At 42.8% G+C, this 17,596-nt stretch overlaps 1 protein-coding gene across 1 annotated transcript in view; it reads right to left on the reverse strand.

Annotated features, from left to right (window-relative positions):
- GABBR2 (gamma-aminobutyric acid type B receptor subunit 2) overlaps positions 1-17,596 on the reverse strand; it is a 926,530-nt gene that overhangs the window by 448,149 nt on the left and 460,785 nt on the right. The window contains exons 6-7 of the mRNA XM_075062656.1: positions 15,624-15,815; positions 12,765-13,001 (exon numbers count right to left, since the gene is read on the reverse strand). Coding sequence (XP_074918757.1) covers positions 12,765-13,001; positions 15,624-15,815 — 429 coding nt within the window. The remainder of the gene's footprint in view (positions 1-12,764; positions 13,002-15,623; positions 15,816-17,596) is intronic.

Here is a 17,596-nt window from a genome sequence, read left to right on the forward strand (position 1 = left end):
TGGATGCTTTGCTGCAATGGATTCCCTAACTGTGGTGGGGGGGGGGGCGACAGATGGAACCCATATCCCTGTCTTGGCACCGGAGCACCAGGCACCCAGTACGTAAACCGCAGGGGTACTTTTCAATGGTTGCTGCAAAACACTGGTGGGATCACAAGGGACGTTATCACCAACGGTCCACGTGGTGATTGCAGGAAGGGTTTCATGACGCTTGCGTCTTCAGAAGCACATGCTCTGTTTAAACTGCGCTTGGCAGCATAGGGAAATTACTTCCCAGACAGGAAATAACACAGTTGGGATGTTTGGAAATGCATGTAGGTTGTCCTGGGTACGCCCAGCCTTACCCCTTGATGCCATGGCTCATGAGCCATACACAGTGCAGCCTGGACAGTGGTCAGGGAGCTGTTCACAACACAGGTCTGGAGGAAGTATGCGGATGGTGGTAGAATGCTTCATTTGGCCGTTTTAAAGGCGCGCATGGCGCACATTACTGACTTGCTCAGACCTCACGCAAACCAATGTCCCCTTTGTATATTGCTGCTTGCTGTGTGCTTCACAACCTCTGTGAGAGCTAAAGGGGAGACCTTATGGCGGGTGGAGGCTGAGGCCAATCGCCTGGGTGCTGTATTACGCGCAGCCAGACAACCAGGGCATCTAGAAGAGCACACCAGGAAGCTGCACTTCAGAGAAGCTTGAAAACGAGCTTCATCACGGGCCAGGGTAAGGTGTGACTGCTGTGTTTGTTTCCCCTTCATGACACCCCCACTTGATTGACTCATTCCCTGACGACCACCTTCCCCCTATCGATTACAGCTTGCTTAGGAAATAAGCACTATTGTTGAAAAATCATGTATTCATTATTAAAAAGTATTATAAAAGGGGGAGAGAACTGACAAGGATAGCCCAGGGTGTGGGTTGGGAGGAGGATCAGGAGGGGAAGGAAAAGGCCATTAAACACATTTCAATGATAAAATGACAGCCTTGGTTGGACTATCCACCGGGGTGGGTGGGCTGGTGCACAGCCTCCCCATGCGTTCGACACGTCTGGGTGAGGAAGATATGGAACATGGTGAGTGGTGAGGTTGGTTACACAGGGGCTACAGCTGGCACTCTGTGACCCCGCTGCCCTTCCTGGAAAGATCCACCAGACGTCGGAGGATATCAGTTGATCACGCAGCAGCTCAGCATTGCATCCCGCCACCGCTGATCTTCCTGCCTACACCTTTCTGATCTTCCTGCGCCACCTTTCATCTCAGCGTCTCTCTCTCACGTTCACTGGCAATCTTTCGTTATTTTGATACTACATCCTTCCACTCATTCAGGATGAGCTCCTTTATTGCGGTGGTTACTTCTATGATTCGGACGTTCGGATTTTCGCGTCTTCTTTTTCCTCCGCCTTATCTGAGATTAGCCTTCGGGATGAGTAGGGAGACGTGATTGAAAAAAATGTGCAGCTGCATGAGGGAGAGAATAAGGAGAGAGAAGTATTTAAAAAGATACATTTTACAGAACAATGGTTTACTCTTTCACAGTGAACAACACTATTCACCTTACATTAGCACATTGTGATTTCACTACAGGTCGCATTTTGCATCGTTAATCATTGCGTGCCTGCTGCTTGGTGGATTACAATCTCACAGAGCAGGTCCGAGCAAATCAGAATTCAGCTTTGCATGCGGCCATGGTAAGCCCATTGACTTTCGGCTCTGCAGCCTTCATATACACGCGCTCTCTGATGCTTTCTTTCTCCTCTTTAACATGCAGAAGCAGCAGAAGCCAAACCCCCTCCATCCAATTCTCTAGGAAGATTGGCATTTACTCCTCCCCCCACCGCATGGGCTGTATCATGAGATCACTGTTAATCACCCGCCCTTCCCGCCCCCCACCGCGTTGCTGGTGCTGGGAAAATTCCTGCGGCCAAACGCCAAAAAGCTCATCGCTATCCGTGCCTCCCCTCCCACCGCTTGCGCTTGTGCAAGGAAGGATTTCTTTTAAGCACAGCCCAGTTGGAAATGGCCATCTGCTGTCCCCTATAATTAAAATCCCTGAATTTCAAGCCAGGGTTACATGAAAGATTCACTCTGCTGAGGATACAGAGCGAGATAAAGAACGGATGCTTTCTTAGTATATGCAGCCAATTACCGGGACCATACGCAGCAAGCTTTGTCAGCATATGACTTGATTACTTGGAATGGATGCATGGTAAAGTGTCACTACCATGGTGGACGGAACAGGCTGCCTTGCCCAGGAACCTTCTGCAAGTGTCTTTTGGTGTACCTCCAGGGAGCGCTTCAATGGAGATGTCCTCTGGGAGGACTTCCGCTCCATTCCCCAGACATGTTAATAAACTCTTTCCAGTAACTTTAATGCGCGAATGCTCATCGCCAGTCCTCAGGGCAAATCAATCATTAAAAAACGCTTGCTTTTAAACATGTTTATATGTTACAAAGGTACACTCACCATAGAGGTTCCTTTCCATGGCTTCACTGTCGGGTGCTAGTTGCGTTGAGGGCTGGGAGAGTAATTCCGTCTGGTCACAAAAAGCTCTGTGCTGTTTGGGGCTAACGGAAGAGTGCGTGTGCTCGCTGCGGTCGTCCTCCTCTTCCTCCTCATCTTACCCGCTACCGCAGAACTCTCAGCCATGGTCTGCCAGATTAACAACCCACCTTGGAGTCCTAGGGCACGAGGTGGGGTAGTCAGGTGTAGATCCGCTAACATTGCATCGTTGCCAGCTCGGAGCGTAGAGGGGATATTTTTGTGGCCCCGACCCAGACCTTCGTGTTTGCTTCTTTGGGTTGTTCTGGTGAAGCTTGTGCTTGAGCTACCTTAACGTTATCACTCTGCCACTGCACTGAGTCCGTGGTGTGGCCTTTCTCCATAGCCGTTGGGATAATTTTTTTCTAATATTTTTCTATTCATCTTTTGCGGAGTTGTGTTACGCTACAGAATACCTCTCCCATTAAGTGATCGAATCCATACCTCCGTACGAGTCTCAATGCTCGCGCGAGCTTCTTTTTCGATTCTCAGGAGGACTGCATTGTTACCTTTGTGCTGATGAGTCTGTGTGGTCACTCGTGCGCTCAGAGTTCACGCTGGCCAAACAGGAAATGAAATTCACAAATTCGTGGGGCTTTTCCTGTATATACCTCGGCCAGTGCCCGGAGTTCATGATTTGTCTAATGCTGTCCGAGTGGTCACTCAGTGGGTGCACTGCTGTGGGATTCCGCCCGCGTGAGCCAATACCGTCGATTCGTTGCAGCCACACTAACCTAATTCTGATATCGGTAATACCATTTTTAGCACTACTCCTTCTTGTTGGGGAGGGTACAGAAACAATTATAAGCCCTTTATATCCGATTAAAGGGCCTCGTAGTGTGGACGGGTCTTACAGCGTTAAATCGGGTTTAAACTGCTAAAATCGGTTTACTTGTTTGTAAACGCATAGTGTAGCCAGCCTAAAAAATTGGGTCCGGTGGGTAATCGCTGACATGACTTCAACAACTTGACACTGTGGCAAAAAGAGCTAATACATCCTGGATGCTAAACAGGAAATGTTGAGTAGGAAAGTTATTTTACCTCAATTTGGCACTGGTGGGACCTCTGCTGAAATAATCTGTCCAGTTCTGTGGCCCACAGTTCAAGAAGGATGTTGATAAATTGGAGAGGACTCATAGAAGAGCCATGAGAACGATCAAAGGATTAGAAACTTGCCTTTTAGTGATTAACTCAAGGAGCTCAATCTATTTATCTTGACAATGAGAAGGTTAAAGGATGACTTGATTACAATCTGTAGGCATGTACATGGGGAACAAATAATTAAGAATGGACTCATCAATCTATCACTGAAAAGTATAACGCAATCCAATGGCTAGAAGTTTAAGCTAGATACATTCCAGCTGGGGACAAGTGTAAATTTTTAATGGAGAGAATAGTTTATAATTGTAATAATTTACCAAGGGTTGTGGTAGATTCTCCATCACTGCCAATTTTTAAATAAAGAATGGATGTTCTTCTAAAAGATATGGTCTAGGAATTATTTTGGGGAAGTTCTGTGGCCTATGTTATACAGGATGTCAGATTAGCTGATCATAATGATGCCTTCTGGCATTAAAAAATCTAGAAACCTATTAATTCAGATGTCATAGGGCAATCTCACCTGCTGCCCTCAGCTGGCAGGCCGCAGCATAACATCACTCCTGCCTCCGTTTCCCCTTTCAGTATTCCCATAACTCCATGCAAGTTTATCCTCTACTCCATCAACAGGATGCATTACCAGAACATAGTTCAAACTACTCCATAATAAAAGTCATACACATTTAGTCCACTGCTTACCCCAGCACAAGCTGTCATTAAAACTCAAGACATCCTGTTCCTTAATGCTCCGTTTATCACACACAGGTGCTTTCAACTGCATCTGGACTCTGTCAGTCCTATCCTCCCCTTGTATGAGGACTGCTGCCCCAACTCTTCCAGCTGAAGTGTAATGCCACTCATCCCAGCAAGAAACTTCACAGCCTCTCTGCTCGGAGCATCCCTGCCAAGGGAGCATCCCTCATTTCCCCAGCCCTCTCATGTTTTCTCTGGATCCAGGTGTGTGGCACTGAAGAAATCAGCTGGTACGACCACTCCAGTCCTTGGCTCTGGCTGCCTGGTTTAGAGCCAGCAGACAGCTCTCCCTGCTGCTGCTCCTCCTGCCTTCAGCCCTCTGGCTCTGGCTACTGTCCTGTTGACACCAGCCAGCAAATCTCTCCTGCTGCTCTCCTGCCTTCTCTCAGGAACCACTGGTTCTGCTTCTTTCTGGGACTCCCCCAGTCCCCTGGTCTCTATCACCTCTAATTTACCTATCCTTCCTGACTGAACCAGTCTGCTCTGACTCACTCAGACTCCCTGTCACTGTCGTCTCCACTGATCTGCTTACTGGCTCTATCTGTATCTCACTGAGTGTCTCCCCAGAGATTCTCCTCACTCCTTCATAGTTCCCAATAACTTGGTCAGTCTCTCTCTCTCCTACTGAGACTCTACATAGATTCTCCCTGGTCCTTTATAGCTCCCATGTGCTGTCCTGCCCTCTTAATTGGCCACAGGGAGCACCTGTTCTGGCACAGGGAACCTGGATTGGCTTCATTTACAGGGGCCAGCTATCCTGTGACAACAGGACCATTACAATGTCAAAGAAATTGGAAGAGAAATATCTACTTGGGAAACACAGGAAAACAGTGCTAAAGCACTTTCAAGAGAATAAAGTATGTCTCTAATTTACATACAAACATAATGGCTCCCCATAGAATAACGTGTCAGAGTCGAGGGCTTGGTCCTTATCTACAAGACACTCAATGGTCTTGCTCCAGAACACCTGAAGGTGAAAGATGAGAACTGCATCTGACAGCTCTGTTCTTCTGGCTATATGGAACTGTCCATTGCAAGGGTAAGGCTTGTCTGTGGAGGTAACAAAGTTTTTGCAGGGGCCAGGCAAAGATTATGGAATGAAAATAAAAACCACCACAGACCCCACCACCTTCTGTTCCAAGTGTAGTATGCACTTCTTCAATCATTTTTATTTTTTGCTATGTAAACACACATCATTGTTCATACCATATATCATATTAAAATAATTCCCTATGTAATTTTCCCCTGGGGAGAGGAAAAAAGAATGAACAGATGTTAGTTATGTTGCTTAATGAGCTACTGGAGGAAATTCAGATACTACGGAGATCAACACTAGATAAGAGCCTGAATAGAACAGACTAGTCTCCTTACATAGAAAAGATGTAAACTCTCAGGTGTCAATTTTCCACTCAGCTCAGACACAGTGGGAAAGTTGGACTGTAGAGAGCCAATTACTTCAAAGCTGCCCAGCCCCAGTGCAAATTAGAGATGCAAAGGTTTATAATTACAACATGTACTAGAAGACAGTCATACAATTATGCCCACATATTACTACTTTACATTTGCAGAAGGCACACAGGCTTTTCAAATACCAAATGAAATCCTTTGTTCCACGTAGTATAGCATTCTTGTCATACCTGATGCTTCATAAGAAGATTAACTTCAGTAATAGAAAGTTAGTCAAAAATGAAAGTCAGACTCTCTGCCTCACTTCACTTTGCTTGGGGCACATGTGTATGTATAAGAATTGGGTAGCATCCCTTTAAATACTTTGTGAGCCCTCTGATGGTGCTCACTGTCCTGTGTTTCCAGAGCAGCACTATATATACCTAACTAGGCCTCACATTTTGTATATTAGTTAGAGAAAACAGATTTTTTGGACCCTACTATGCCCATGTAGTTCTTTCATATTCTGATTGTTGTGTAAAGAACAAAAGACACAATTATAGAGAAGTTCTCAGCAGGCACAGAACTGCCATTGCTAGGTTCCCCCAGCCAGCCTCCTCCAAAGTGCAGGCCAACTCTGGATCAGAGCTGGCTGGAAAACAACAATTCTGTTTAGGGAAAAAGTTTGAGATTTCAGAATTTGTTTTCATTCTGCATCGGAACAAAATTGAGACCTTTCAAAAAAAAATGTTCACAAGAACCTCTAAGAGAAGAATAGCCCAGAGGTAAGGGCATGAAATTGGGAAATGGAAGACCCAGGTTTACATCTGTTCTCCGAATCATATGGAGCAGGAACTTGAACCTGGGTGTCCCATCTCCAAGGTGAGACTAGTCCTCTCACCACCAGGCTAAAGAGTTAGCCTCTTTGTCTCTCAGAATATTTATTTATACAAAGTGAAATAGCTGCAAGAGGTGGGATTCCCTCAATCTCCTGCTGGAGCTGTTCTGCTATGTATAAATAATCAAATATTCATTGGGCTAGACAGAGAGGGAGAGAGAAAGAGACACTCTATAGCTTAGTTGTTAGGGCACTCAGTAGGATCACCCACATCCCAGGTGAGTGCCCTAACCACTGGGTATTGGCTATTCTGGGGTCAGCGGGGATCTCTCTCTCTCTCACACACACACACATATACACAGACACACATGAGAAACCTTTATGATGAAACAGCAACTTTACAAGCGGGGGCCCGGGGGCTGTCAAAAGTTTCTCAACTAGCTTTAGAAATGAGGGAGAGGAGGAGAAGTGGCCAAAGTATGCTAACCTGTGGCTTTGCTCAGCAGGTGAATGGTGCCTTGGGGGCCATTACCAGCTGGCTCAGCCTAGAGAAGCCCCTAGACATACTCTAACCTATGCTCAGGCTGAGCCAGGCAGAGATGCAGAGAGCTGTAACTATTTCCCTGATGGTCTCCCCCTTTGCATCACCAAGTATAAATTCAATGAAGCAGAGAATCTGGCCCAAAAGATCCATAAACTGCTAACAGGGTCTTCTTCCAATGTACTGAGAATCAGATCACCTGTGGGAAGGACATGTTAAACTCAGAGTTTATATTTTAGAGAGGAAACAAGAACCATTGTTCATGGTTTTGCTCTTTTTGCAAGACTCATTTTACTGTGTCCCTCTTTTGCCGTCACTCATGGAGCTATATCTACACTGCAGAGCTTACAGTGGCACAGCTGTACCAATGCAGCTGCATTGCTGTAAGATCTCAATGTAGCTGCTCTGTGTAAACCACCCCCAATGAGCGGCGGTAGCTATGTTGGCAGGAGAGCATCTTCCACTGACATAGCGCTGTCCACATCACCGCTATTGTCAGAGAAACTTATGTCAGTCGGGGTGTCTTTTTTCACACCCCTGACCGACAAAAGCCTAACATTGCTTGGTTAGTATAATCGGATATCATTATTTGATAAAATTATTTTCTTCTATTTCAAGATCTAGAATCCCATGATTTTTGCTAGACTGGAATATTTTTCTATGGCAGTTTAATATACTGCTGATAAAAACCTGGGCTAAACAAAAATGTACATTTTACATGTAACAAAAGATAACATTAAGATTGTTGATCAAAATATCAGACTAAGAAGTACCTTGGCCTCTAATTGATCATTTTAGTTGGCATTGCCTTAGGGAATAGGTGCTGTTTTGATAAAAATAATAACTTAATTATACTACACAAATTGCCCTGACCAAGGTACTCATTACACTGAACAATAATTTAACATACTACAAAAAAATTATAAAGCAACAATATTAATCACAGGTGGATAAAACATAATTAATATAAAAATCACATAAATGCTCAACCTGGCTGATGATGAAACATTGTTCCTTTGTCCTCTCAGAGAAACATAGTTCATAGATGAATTTTCACTTTTTCATGTCTCCTCTGCGAATAGTTTAAAAATTAAAATGTCATGCTTCTTCATCTCAGATTAAATACTTTCCCTTCACAACCATGACTGTGGTGATAAAATCTATCAGTTTTAGCACGATGTGCTGTCAGGATTAAACAAGAGGTGGACATGGAAAAGAGAGAAAGGAAAAACAAAGGCCTGATATTCACTTTGTGATCTAACCCTTAGTAAGGGGTCACTGCCCCAGGAGCACCCCCAGAGGGAAAATGCAACTCAGGGAACCACAGTCTCATTCCTGGTCACCCTGCTGCTCTGGGGAGGTGCAGGGTGACCAGGTACAACAGGGCTACATTGCAGTACTCCTGACATGCCAGCGTAGCTATGCCACCAGGTGTTTTGCAGGGAGATAGAGCTCCACCCACTCAAGGGGGTGTGTGTAGTATTGAGCATTAGTCATGCAGAATTGAAGTCTACTCCCTTGTGCCAGTGACAGGATGGGCCCTGATCTGCTCATGAGGTATTGAGAAAATGCTCAATTACTAGAACTTTTATATTATTGCCATAGGTTCATAGACTTGAAACATCTCTGTGCATCCCACATGTTGATCTGTCTCTCTGACATATCTTCCTGGATATCTCATCATCACCATCACAATTGCACCCCAACACCTAGCTGTTGCCTTTGACTCTCACTTCACTTCTGGACGCAGTACTGTCAACCCCAAGCATTCAAAAATTATGTCTGGCCTCCCAAATATCATGAGATTGATTTAAAATCATGAGATTTTAACATATAATAAATGTTGAGTTCTTTGTATTCATTCTCTGGCTTTTGAACTTTTTAGCGATCATGTTTACAAGTTTTTCTCCATGAGTGCTAGGAACTTACCTACATTTTAAACAAAAATTGAGATCATTTAAAATTATAACTGGGTTCAAAAAAGGATTGGATAAGTTCATGGAGGATAGATCCACCAGTGGCTATTGGCCAAGCTGGTCAGAGAGGCAACCCCATGTTCTGAGGGTCCCTGAGCCTCTGACGGCCAGATGCTGGGACTGGACGACAGGGGATGGATCACTAGACAATTGCTCTGTTTTGTTCTTTCCCTCTGAAGCATCTGGCATTGGCCACTGTCAGAGGACAGGGTACTGGGCTAGATGGACCATTGGTCTGACCCAGTTCGGCCGTTCTTATGTGAATATCATGTAATCACCTGACAATAGAAGCTGGGGCTTTAAGTGAAACACCAAATATTGTGAGACTTAAGATAAAATCACAAGAGTCAACAACAGTGTGTGCCACACATCTAAGCCACGTCCACATCTTGCTGCTTTTTTCCATTGTAACAACTCTGAGGTCTGGCCTTTTCTATCAACTAAAATTCCCATCAAGGCTCTCATCATTTCTTGTCTAGGCTCCTGCAATAGTCTCTTCTCTGGCCTCCCTGACCCACATTGTCAATTAAAAATACAACAGCTATGATCACCTGCCTGGACTGATTAAATCAACTTCCTCTTTGGATGCCTTGAATTCACCACTTTAAATTCAAGCTTCTTGTCCTCATCCTTAATGACTGTCCCTAGCTTTGCCCCGCTCTATTTATCCTGCCCCCTCAAGTGCCCTTGTGCCCTCTTCCTTGCTGACTCTTATGCTTGCAACACTTCCCCAAACAGATCCATGAAGCCATTACCCTCTTTAAATCCTTCATACAACCGAAAAGAGCCAGCGCTCCCATAACACTTTTGCAGGGGAGGGACAGGAAGTGAGACAACATGACCCCACAACCCACACATGGCCCCAGGTGCCTGTTCCCCACACCTTTCAGGGAGACCCATGAAACAGCAGCTTCCCCAACTCTGGGCTCAGGGGAGAAGAGAGAGCTAGGAATCTTCCAGATATCCCCTGGAAGCAGTACTTGTACCCCATGGTCAACTGCTTTGCTGGATTAGCAGCTTTCTCCTATTATCACTTACCCTTCCTTGTTCTACCACTTAGGTGATAGTAATTTGTGTTACAATACAAAAAGTGCAGTGTTCAAACCCTGCTGATGATAGTTACAGTTGGATATCAAAGACAATTATCTTTTCTTTTAAAAAGTAAGCAATTATGTACAAAAACCTTTGTTAAAAAAGCACCATTTCAAAATCAAACACTGGAAAGTTAAGAAATCTGATTTACAGTTTTCTGTACAATATTAATTCAGCCCTCTTCAGCACATGTATTACGATACTACCTTTAATTAAATTATCACGTTTTTGTTTCCACTAGATCCCTGTCTCATTCAGTGAACAAGAATGCATAAGCATCAGAATTAAATTTGCCTGGGCAATTGTAAATTCTATCATATCCAAACATTAGTGTTTTTTCTTTTACATTGCAGCCTAAATAATATTTCTTTAACAGTTTTATTGTAATATAAGTATTTCCAAAATGGAATCTATCATAATGCTACCATACTTAATGATGATATTAAATAAAACCAATCCTGCCACTGATTGTTGATGTGGGCAACTAGATATTTCTCCCAGCATCATTTTTGCCATATATGGTTACCCTTTGTTTACATTACTTCAACCTGTTTTGAATTCAGGTGATGAGTTAATATCTAAAATGATCGGAATTAACTTGTGCCCAAGCTGTGAAGGGTTGTTACGCAGTTGTACAAATAACCAGGGACCAGTCAAGGACCCTTCTCAGCTTCTATGTGCTCTACTAAAAAGCACATGAAATGTGAAGTCCCTGTGATCAGATAAGTGCAGGAACTGCTACCTCCATGCTACACCAGCAACCCACATTGTCCTAAAAGTCCCCATTCCATATCTACTCACTTAGCACTGCAGGTGCTAATCAGCAAGCATGCAGCTTGCCCAGGTGAGTGTAGTGGCAGGTTCTCTCCCCAGGCATGTTGAGGAGCTCTGGAAGGCATTCATCCTGAGGCAGAGTATCTCCTAGAGATACCCCTGGAGAGTATATCTCTGTATCAACTCTAAACTGAGCTGTACTTTTAATGTACATCTGACGGTTTGTAAGACATGTTATCAAATGACTTCTGAAAACTTAAGGTCCATATTCCGATCTGATTTACACTCCCTGAAATCAAAAGACTTATTACAGATTTAAAGGGGTATAAGTGAGAACAGAATTTAGCTGTAGATATATTGGGCTAGATCCTTGGTTCCACCAACGATGCTTTGTGCTGCTCCAATAATGTAAAGCAGTCTTAAAGCTGGTTGAAATGGCTACCTGGGGAAATTCCTGAGTGGTGAAAGACTGGTGTAGCTAGTACCACACCGCTATCTCCTGTCCCTCACCCCCACCTCTCAGCTATCCAGTGTGAAGAATGCAGTGGGGAAAAGAAAGTGTTACAAGAACATCCCAGCATTTCATCAATCTCTAGCTGCTAAAATTGCCACCTAGGGTCTATTACAGCTGGTACAACTTACAGACCTTTGGGGACACTCTGCGTTGTTCCTCAAGACTATATTGATGTCTGGCAGCCCACGGATCAAGGAGCCATAAGGTGGCAACATCATCTAAGGATTTTGACCATTACACTCACTAATTCTGTAATTCTAAAATAAATATATCAAGTTTGTTTGGGATTGATTTTACAGATTAATGCTTTTGTTATCCTCTAGAAGTTTAGGAATCTTTCTCTTAATATTGTAGTTGTTTTATTATTTTACAAGACAAGACATGAAAGTTAGATTTTGGTAGTAACTCTGCACACAGATGCAGAGATGGAACTCAAGTTGAGTACTTCTCTTGCTGCTTCCCCATTTCATCCCCCCTTCCTCTCCCAAGATTGACACTACACGTACTTTTCTCCAATCTTTCACAAGCTCCCTGGTTTTCATTAGGTTTCCAATATGGTCGATAGATCAGTTAAGTCCATAAGGTACAAACTACTCAGTGCCAGGATACCACTACTCACAAGTGAAGCAGCTTGCAGGATTTGGGCCTAAGTTCTTTGCTACTTCCCTTAATACCTCATGATGCATATCCTAACAAACTGATGTATATACGTTTGGATTTTCCAAAACATTGATGTATCTCCTTTTTTTCAACACCCATTTCACCTTTGACTAGGAAGGGAAACAGAGTTATCATAGATGAATCACACTCTGTATCACACAACACCATATCTTCTATAAGAAGAAATTGTCACAAAACCAGAAGCACTTGAATGCTTACCTAGTTACATATCAAACATAGATAATGCATCATGGATCAGATTCTCAGCAGCGGAGGATTCATTTTTCTTTGGAGCGGTCCTCCTGGGACCAGAGTGCTACCTCTACAGCCTGTATCTGACAGCAATGCAGCACAAAGCTGCCACAGTGCACCAGGAGCCCAATTCAGCTAAGCACATACTTCAGTGCGCTGCTGAAGTGGTACAAAGAAGATGTGGCCCACGTACCATTCAGTAAGTAAGGAGGACAGAAGCCTTCCAAAACACAAGAATTGCACATACACATCTCCCTTTATTTTTCAAACTATTTAAAAAATGTCATGTGAATACTTTAGATACTGACTTAAAAATTTAGTGAATAAGAGCAGGTTAGGACTTACCGTTACACCAAAGAAGTTGGTTTCATTCATAGCATCCAGAAATATTTTGCCGAGTTTGTGGTTTGTGTAGTTAAAATCCTCAATTTTTTGGTGTTTGTTTGTAGTGTTGAGATATTTCATTGCCCGCTGCAGTGTTTTGGCAATCACCCATATTCCATCATAGGCATAACCATGAAATTTACTGGACTGTCCATCTCCCCGTTTATCATTATACTCCTTTTCATACTGCTGTGGTGTCTGTGGAGAAGGAAATAAAACTTCATGACATAGCTCAGGACTTCAGAGATTTTGGGTCCTGAATCTTCATTTTTTTAAGTGTCCCATTGATATAGAAAAGATTTTTAAGGCAAGTGCTAGGAAAAAGTTAAAATCCCATGAGATTCTGCATTCTTATTCATTTCAAAAGTGATGGTGGGAGGTAGAGGGAAAGAGTCTAAACAGAGATGAATATGTATTGCACAGGTTGTGTATGTAAGAAGCACCCATTTTAAGTAATTTTACTTTTGTACATCAGTCTTCTGTTCCAACGCATCCAGCATCCTGGGTTGCACGCTGGTGATCCATAGAATTACCAAAGGGGAAGAGTCTTCCTGATCTCTGTCACAGAGGTTGAGGTATCCCCTGAAGTGAGGTTTTATAACCTTATCATTTATTCCTAATGTAAGTGATTTTTTTAAAAAATCACAAAAGGATCTAGGGTTTTGTTATCATTGTTTTGTTTCAGAATCTTGCTAAGCTTTTGACCTCAGTAATAGCTTGTTGCAATGAGTTCCAGAATGGTAGCATTTTGCACTCAATCTGCACAGGTGTGAATGACTACATGAGGGAAAGCAGTGGAGAATCAGGCCCATTCATTCATGAGCTGGGACTTTATGCATTATATTTTATACAGAAAAAAATACTCACTACACATTTTATGGGCTTGTCTGCAATACCACATGGGATCGATCTAAGATATGCAACTTCAGCTACGTGAATAGCGTAGCTGAAGTCGACGTTCTTAGATCTACTTACTGTGGTGTCTTCACTACAGTAACTTGACAGCTGACACTCTCCTGTCGACTCCGCCTGCGCTTCTCATTCTGATGGAGTACCACAGTTGATGGGAGAGTGCTCAGCTGTCGATTTATCATGTCTGATCCAGCGGGTAGTGTAGACAAGCCCAAAATGTTATAAAGAACATCTTGAAAAGACAAAGAACCTTCAAAAATCATATATGTGGTTATGTGATAAGCTGGCATTCTGCATATTTATCTGTCTAAAATCTGGGGCGCATCCAATCCTGTGAGTCACAGAGAGCTAGTGAGGTTAACAATTTGCAGAATCAGGCCTTACTGAGTATAAATAATATATACAGCTAAGGAAGGACATAGCAAAAAAGGGTTTCTAATGATCTGTCTGCCCACATAGTATCTAGTACTGTGGATTGTAAATTTGGGGATTTTGTATAAGGCTTGTGCTTTACTGCCTTAAGGGTATGTACGTATATGTCTACAGGGAAAATCCAAGAACAAAGACAACAGGGAGAAGGATTTTATCTGTATATCACCCTGTAGAAGAGAAGAAATAATATCTTACTTGTTTTAAAATAGCATACTGGAGGAGAAGGATAATCATATCAGCTGCCATCCAAGTGCAAATAAGTAAATAATAAGGATGATAATTAAAAAAAGAAATGAACTGACATTGTTTAATCAGAATGTTAAAGTACTTAACATTTTTCCAGTAAGCACTGATGTCAAAAAGTGACTCATGGAAAAACATGAGCACCTCTGATTAAAGAAGTGTTTGGAAATCTGGCAATTGCCAGCAGAAGCCTTAGTTCTAGGTCTAATAATAGGTGCTTCCTAGGGCACCCCACAGTAAGAGGCACCAAAAACATAGGATCTGGTTACCCTCTGTGCCTTGCAGTTACCTGTAGTAATACTGGTGTGCTCTACACTCAGCATCACCTTCTGAGAAAGGCTACTCAACAGCAGCACTGCTCATCGGAGGCAGGCTACCTGCCTCCTAGCAGTGCCAGCAGCAGTGATTTCCTCCTCATTTGGGCCCTAGAAAATCTTTAGCCAGAAGAACAGTCTTCAGGGACACCCCAGAAGGTGGTGAGCGGGAGGTGGAAATGAAATGAGTCATGGAAGAGGCAGAGAGAGATCTGGGAAAGGGGCAGGAAAGTGAGAGGACAACATACGAGGAAGTGGACCAGACAGGGAAATCGAAATGTGGGAGGAGAGGCAGAGAGATGGACAAAGGAGATTGGGAATGGTAGGCGAAACTTGGGGAGACCTAGGGAAGGATGTGGAGCAACTGGAGATTGGTTCTAAGAGCCTTAAGGATTCCTGTGCTTCGTAGACATTCATCCCCAGCATCGTGGGGCTGGAGGGGTGGGCCTGCTCCAAAGGTCCCAGCACTCTTGAGAGTCTTTTCCAAGGGAAATGAAGCAGCAGGCCCTTAGGAAAGGTCTGCAAGTTGATGAAGAAAAGGGTGGGGGCTTGAGGGAAAAGAGAAATTGTTTAGGGGTCCACTCATAGACAAGGGAGATAAAATGAGGGCAGGAGGAGAAAAGAGAATGAGGGTTACGCAAAAACATGATGGAAGAAGAGGATTGTTGGGGAGAATCTGGGGTGAGAGATGAGGGACTGCTTAATGCTTGCAGTACTCTGACTGTTTCTGTTGGTAGTTATTAGTCCCTCTCTTTCCTGATCACTAAATTCACCCAAAAGACACAAAATATTTTTTAAAAAACCTACCCTACGACTCTTTCTGTAGTTAACAAATTTTAAATAATTGACAGGCAAAACAATATGTACATTAGGGGAATATTTTTGAATGTTGCAAAGTAGTTGAAAGAAAGATACTGACCCGTCCTGATATGGTCTTTATCACTTTTGAACTGAGAGGTTCAAAATCCACTCCAATGTAACCTTCCATGGCAGTAAGAAGGTTTTTGCTGACACACTGTGACGAATTAATCCAAGAGTCCCACCATGAACTTTCATACCATCCAGGAATGATCCATTGATATTTACTGCCATACATCTCCTCATCATAAGCCTACAATAATAATAAAAAAATCAGTAGACATTGAGAGTTTACTGCTCAAAACACTTACAACAAACACCAGAAATAAAAGCTTTCCGCATTTAAGTTTCTACAGAATGAATTTACTGCACATTTAAAGGATGCAAAAATATTTTAAATAACTTATTTTCTAATAGTGCAAATTTATTTTTTTTGTTTCCAAATTTATGTATATGAAGATAGCAGTTTAGAAAATAATAAGTCAAAAGCTGTTCAAAACCAGTTTAATTAGAAGTAGAGGAACAAAAAAGTACGTAGTATCTAAAAGGTGGGGCTGGGGGGGAGCAGAAGCTAAACACGATCGAGGGAAGTGGAGCAATTCCATAAGAAATTCTCTATAACGTAGCTTTCAACCTCAGTCTGAGAAGAGTGGAAACAGATGAGTATGTATGCATATGCACAAATGTGCTTTGTTAGTGTGAAACAGCTATATTAAACACGGTCACAATATTATTTTTCCTTGGGTAAAGCACACTTGATTTCAATTAATGACATAGTATCAGAGCAGAATGTAACCTTCTGCTGCAACATTGACATTAAAGTCTTATCAACTGATAAAGAATCATCCAAAATTGAAACAAGAATTAGGAAAAGAATATAACCAGAAAATCATCAGCCTGTAACCCAGAAGACAAAAATTCACAGTGTTTCAGATGTTCATGTTGTGATGTGATAAAATAAGTTGAAGAGAAACATTAACTAGACATTCGTTTTTTGAGAAGTATGAAGCAGTGGTAAAGTTTGTGGCATAGCACACAATTTTTTGCAGATATTCTCTTTTAAATAATAAACTATTTAATACTGAAATCTACTTATCAAATCATTGAGCACAGCCCATTAAACCCACAGAGACTGGAAGTTTTACTTTAGTTACACAAAACACACAGAACAGGGGTATCCACAATACTTTATTTTTCAGACACGTATGGCAACATACATGAAAATTTGTTCTCCGTGCAGAAGAGGAATTCATTATGGTTGATAAAGGAATCCTGTACTTTTGTATTGTGAAGGAAAGCCTCCTTTATCTAGCAAAAAACATGCAAATCTTTCCTGAAGATTCTCTTTCCTTGTTGCTGCTGGATATCTTCTTGTGGACATTTCAGTTCTCTTCAAATAATAATTTTCATGTTTCTTTGATTCCTTATAAATATGTGGGATGTTAGAGATGCAAGGTGTGTAATGGAGCTAAAACAGATGCCCAAGTCTTTTAGAAGTATATGATACAACCCTAAAACCCTTAAATGTAACAAACTTTCATAAAATCTGAAAAAGGAAGAGATTCTTACAAATATTCATTTTTTCCCAATCTGCATTATCCGTATAGAGAACAGACTAGGAGCAGAAGAGGGAATTAGACAGGATATGAATATGAAGCATACTTACTCAGAATACAATCCTTAAGAAAAATACTCCAAAGAGGATCTGAAGAAGGCCCTGGGGATACTTGAAGATGAGATGGAAATGTTAAAGCAAGAAATAGAAACATGGACAACTCCCAAATGAGGTTAATGACCAGGTGCAGAAAGAACGTTAGGGTTGGGTTTTATGCCTGCCTGGACTATTACAATGCTGCCAACAGGGGCGGCTCCAGGCCCCAGCACGCCAAGCGCGTGCTTGGGGCAGCAAGCTGTGGGGGGCGCTCTGCCAGCGCCGCAAGGGCGGCAGGCAGGCTGCCTTCAGTGGCTTGCCTGCGGAGGGCCCACTGGTCCCACGGCTTTGGCCAAAGCCGTGCTTGGGGCGGCAAAATCCCT

This window comes from Chelonoidis abingdonii, chromosome 2 (genome assembly GCF_003597395.2).
Source record: "Chelonoidis abingdonii isolate Lonesome George chromosome 2, CheloAbing_2.0, whole genome shotgun sequence".
Lineage (NCBI taxonomy): Eukaryota > Metazoa > Chordata > Testudines > Testudinidae > Chelonoidis > Chelonoidis abingdonii.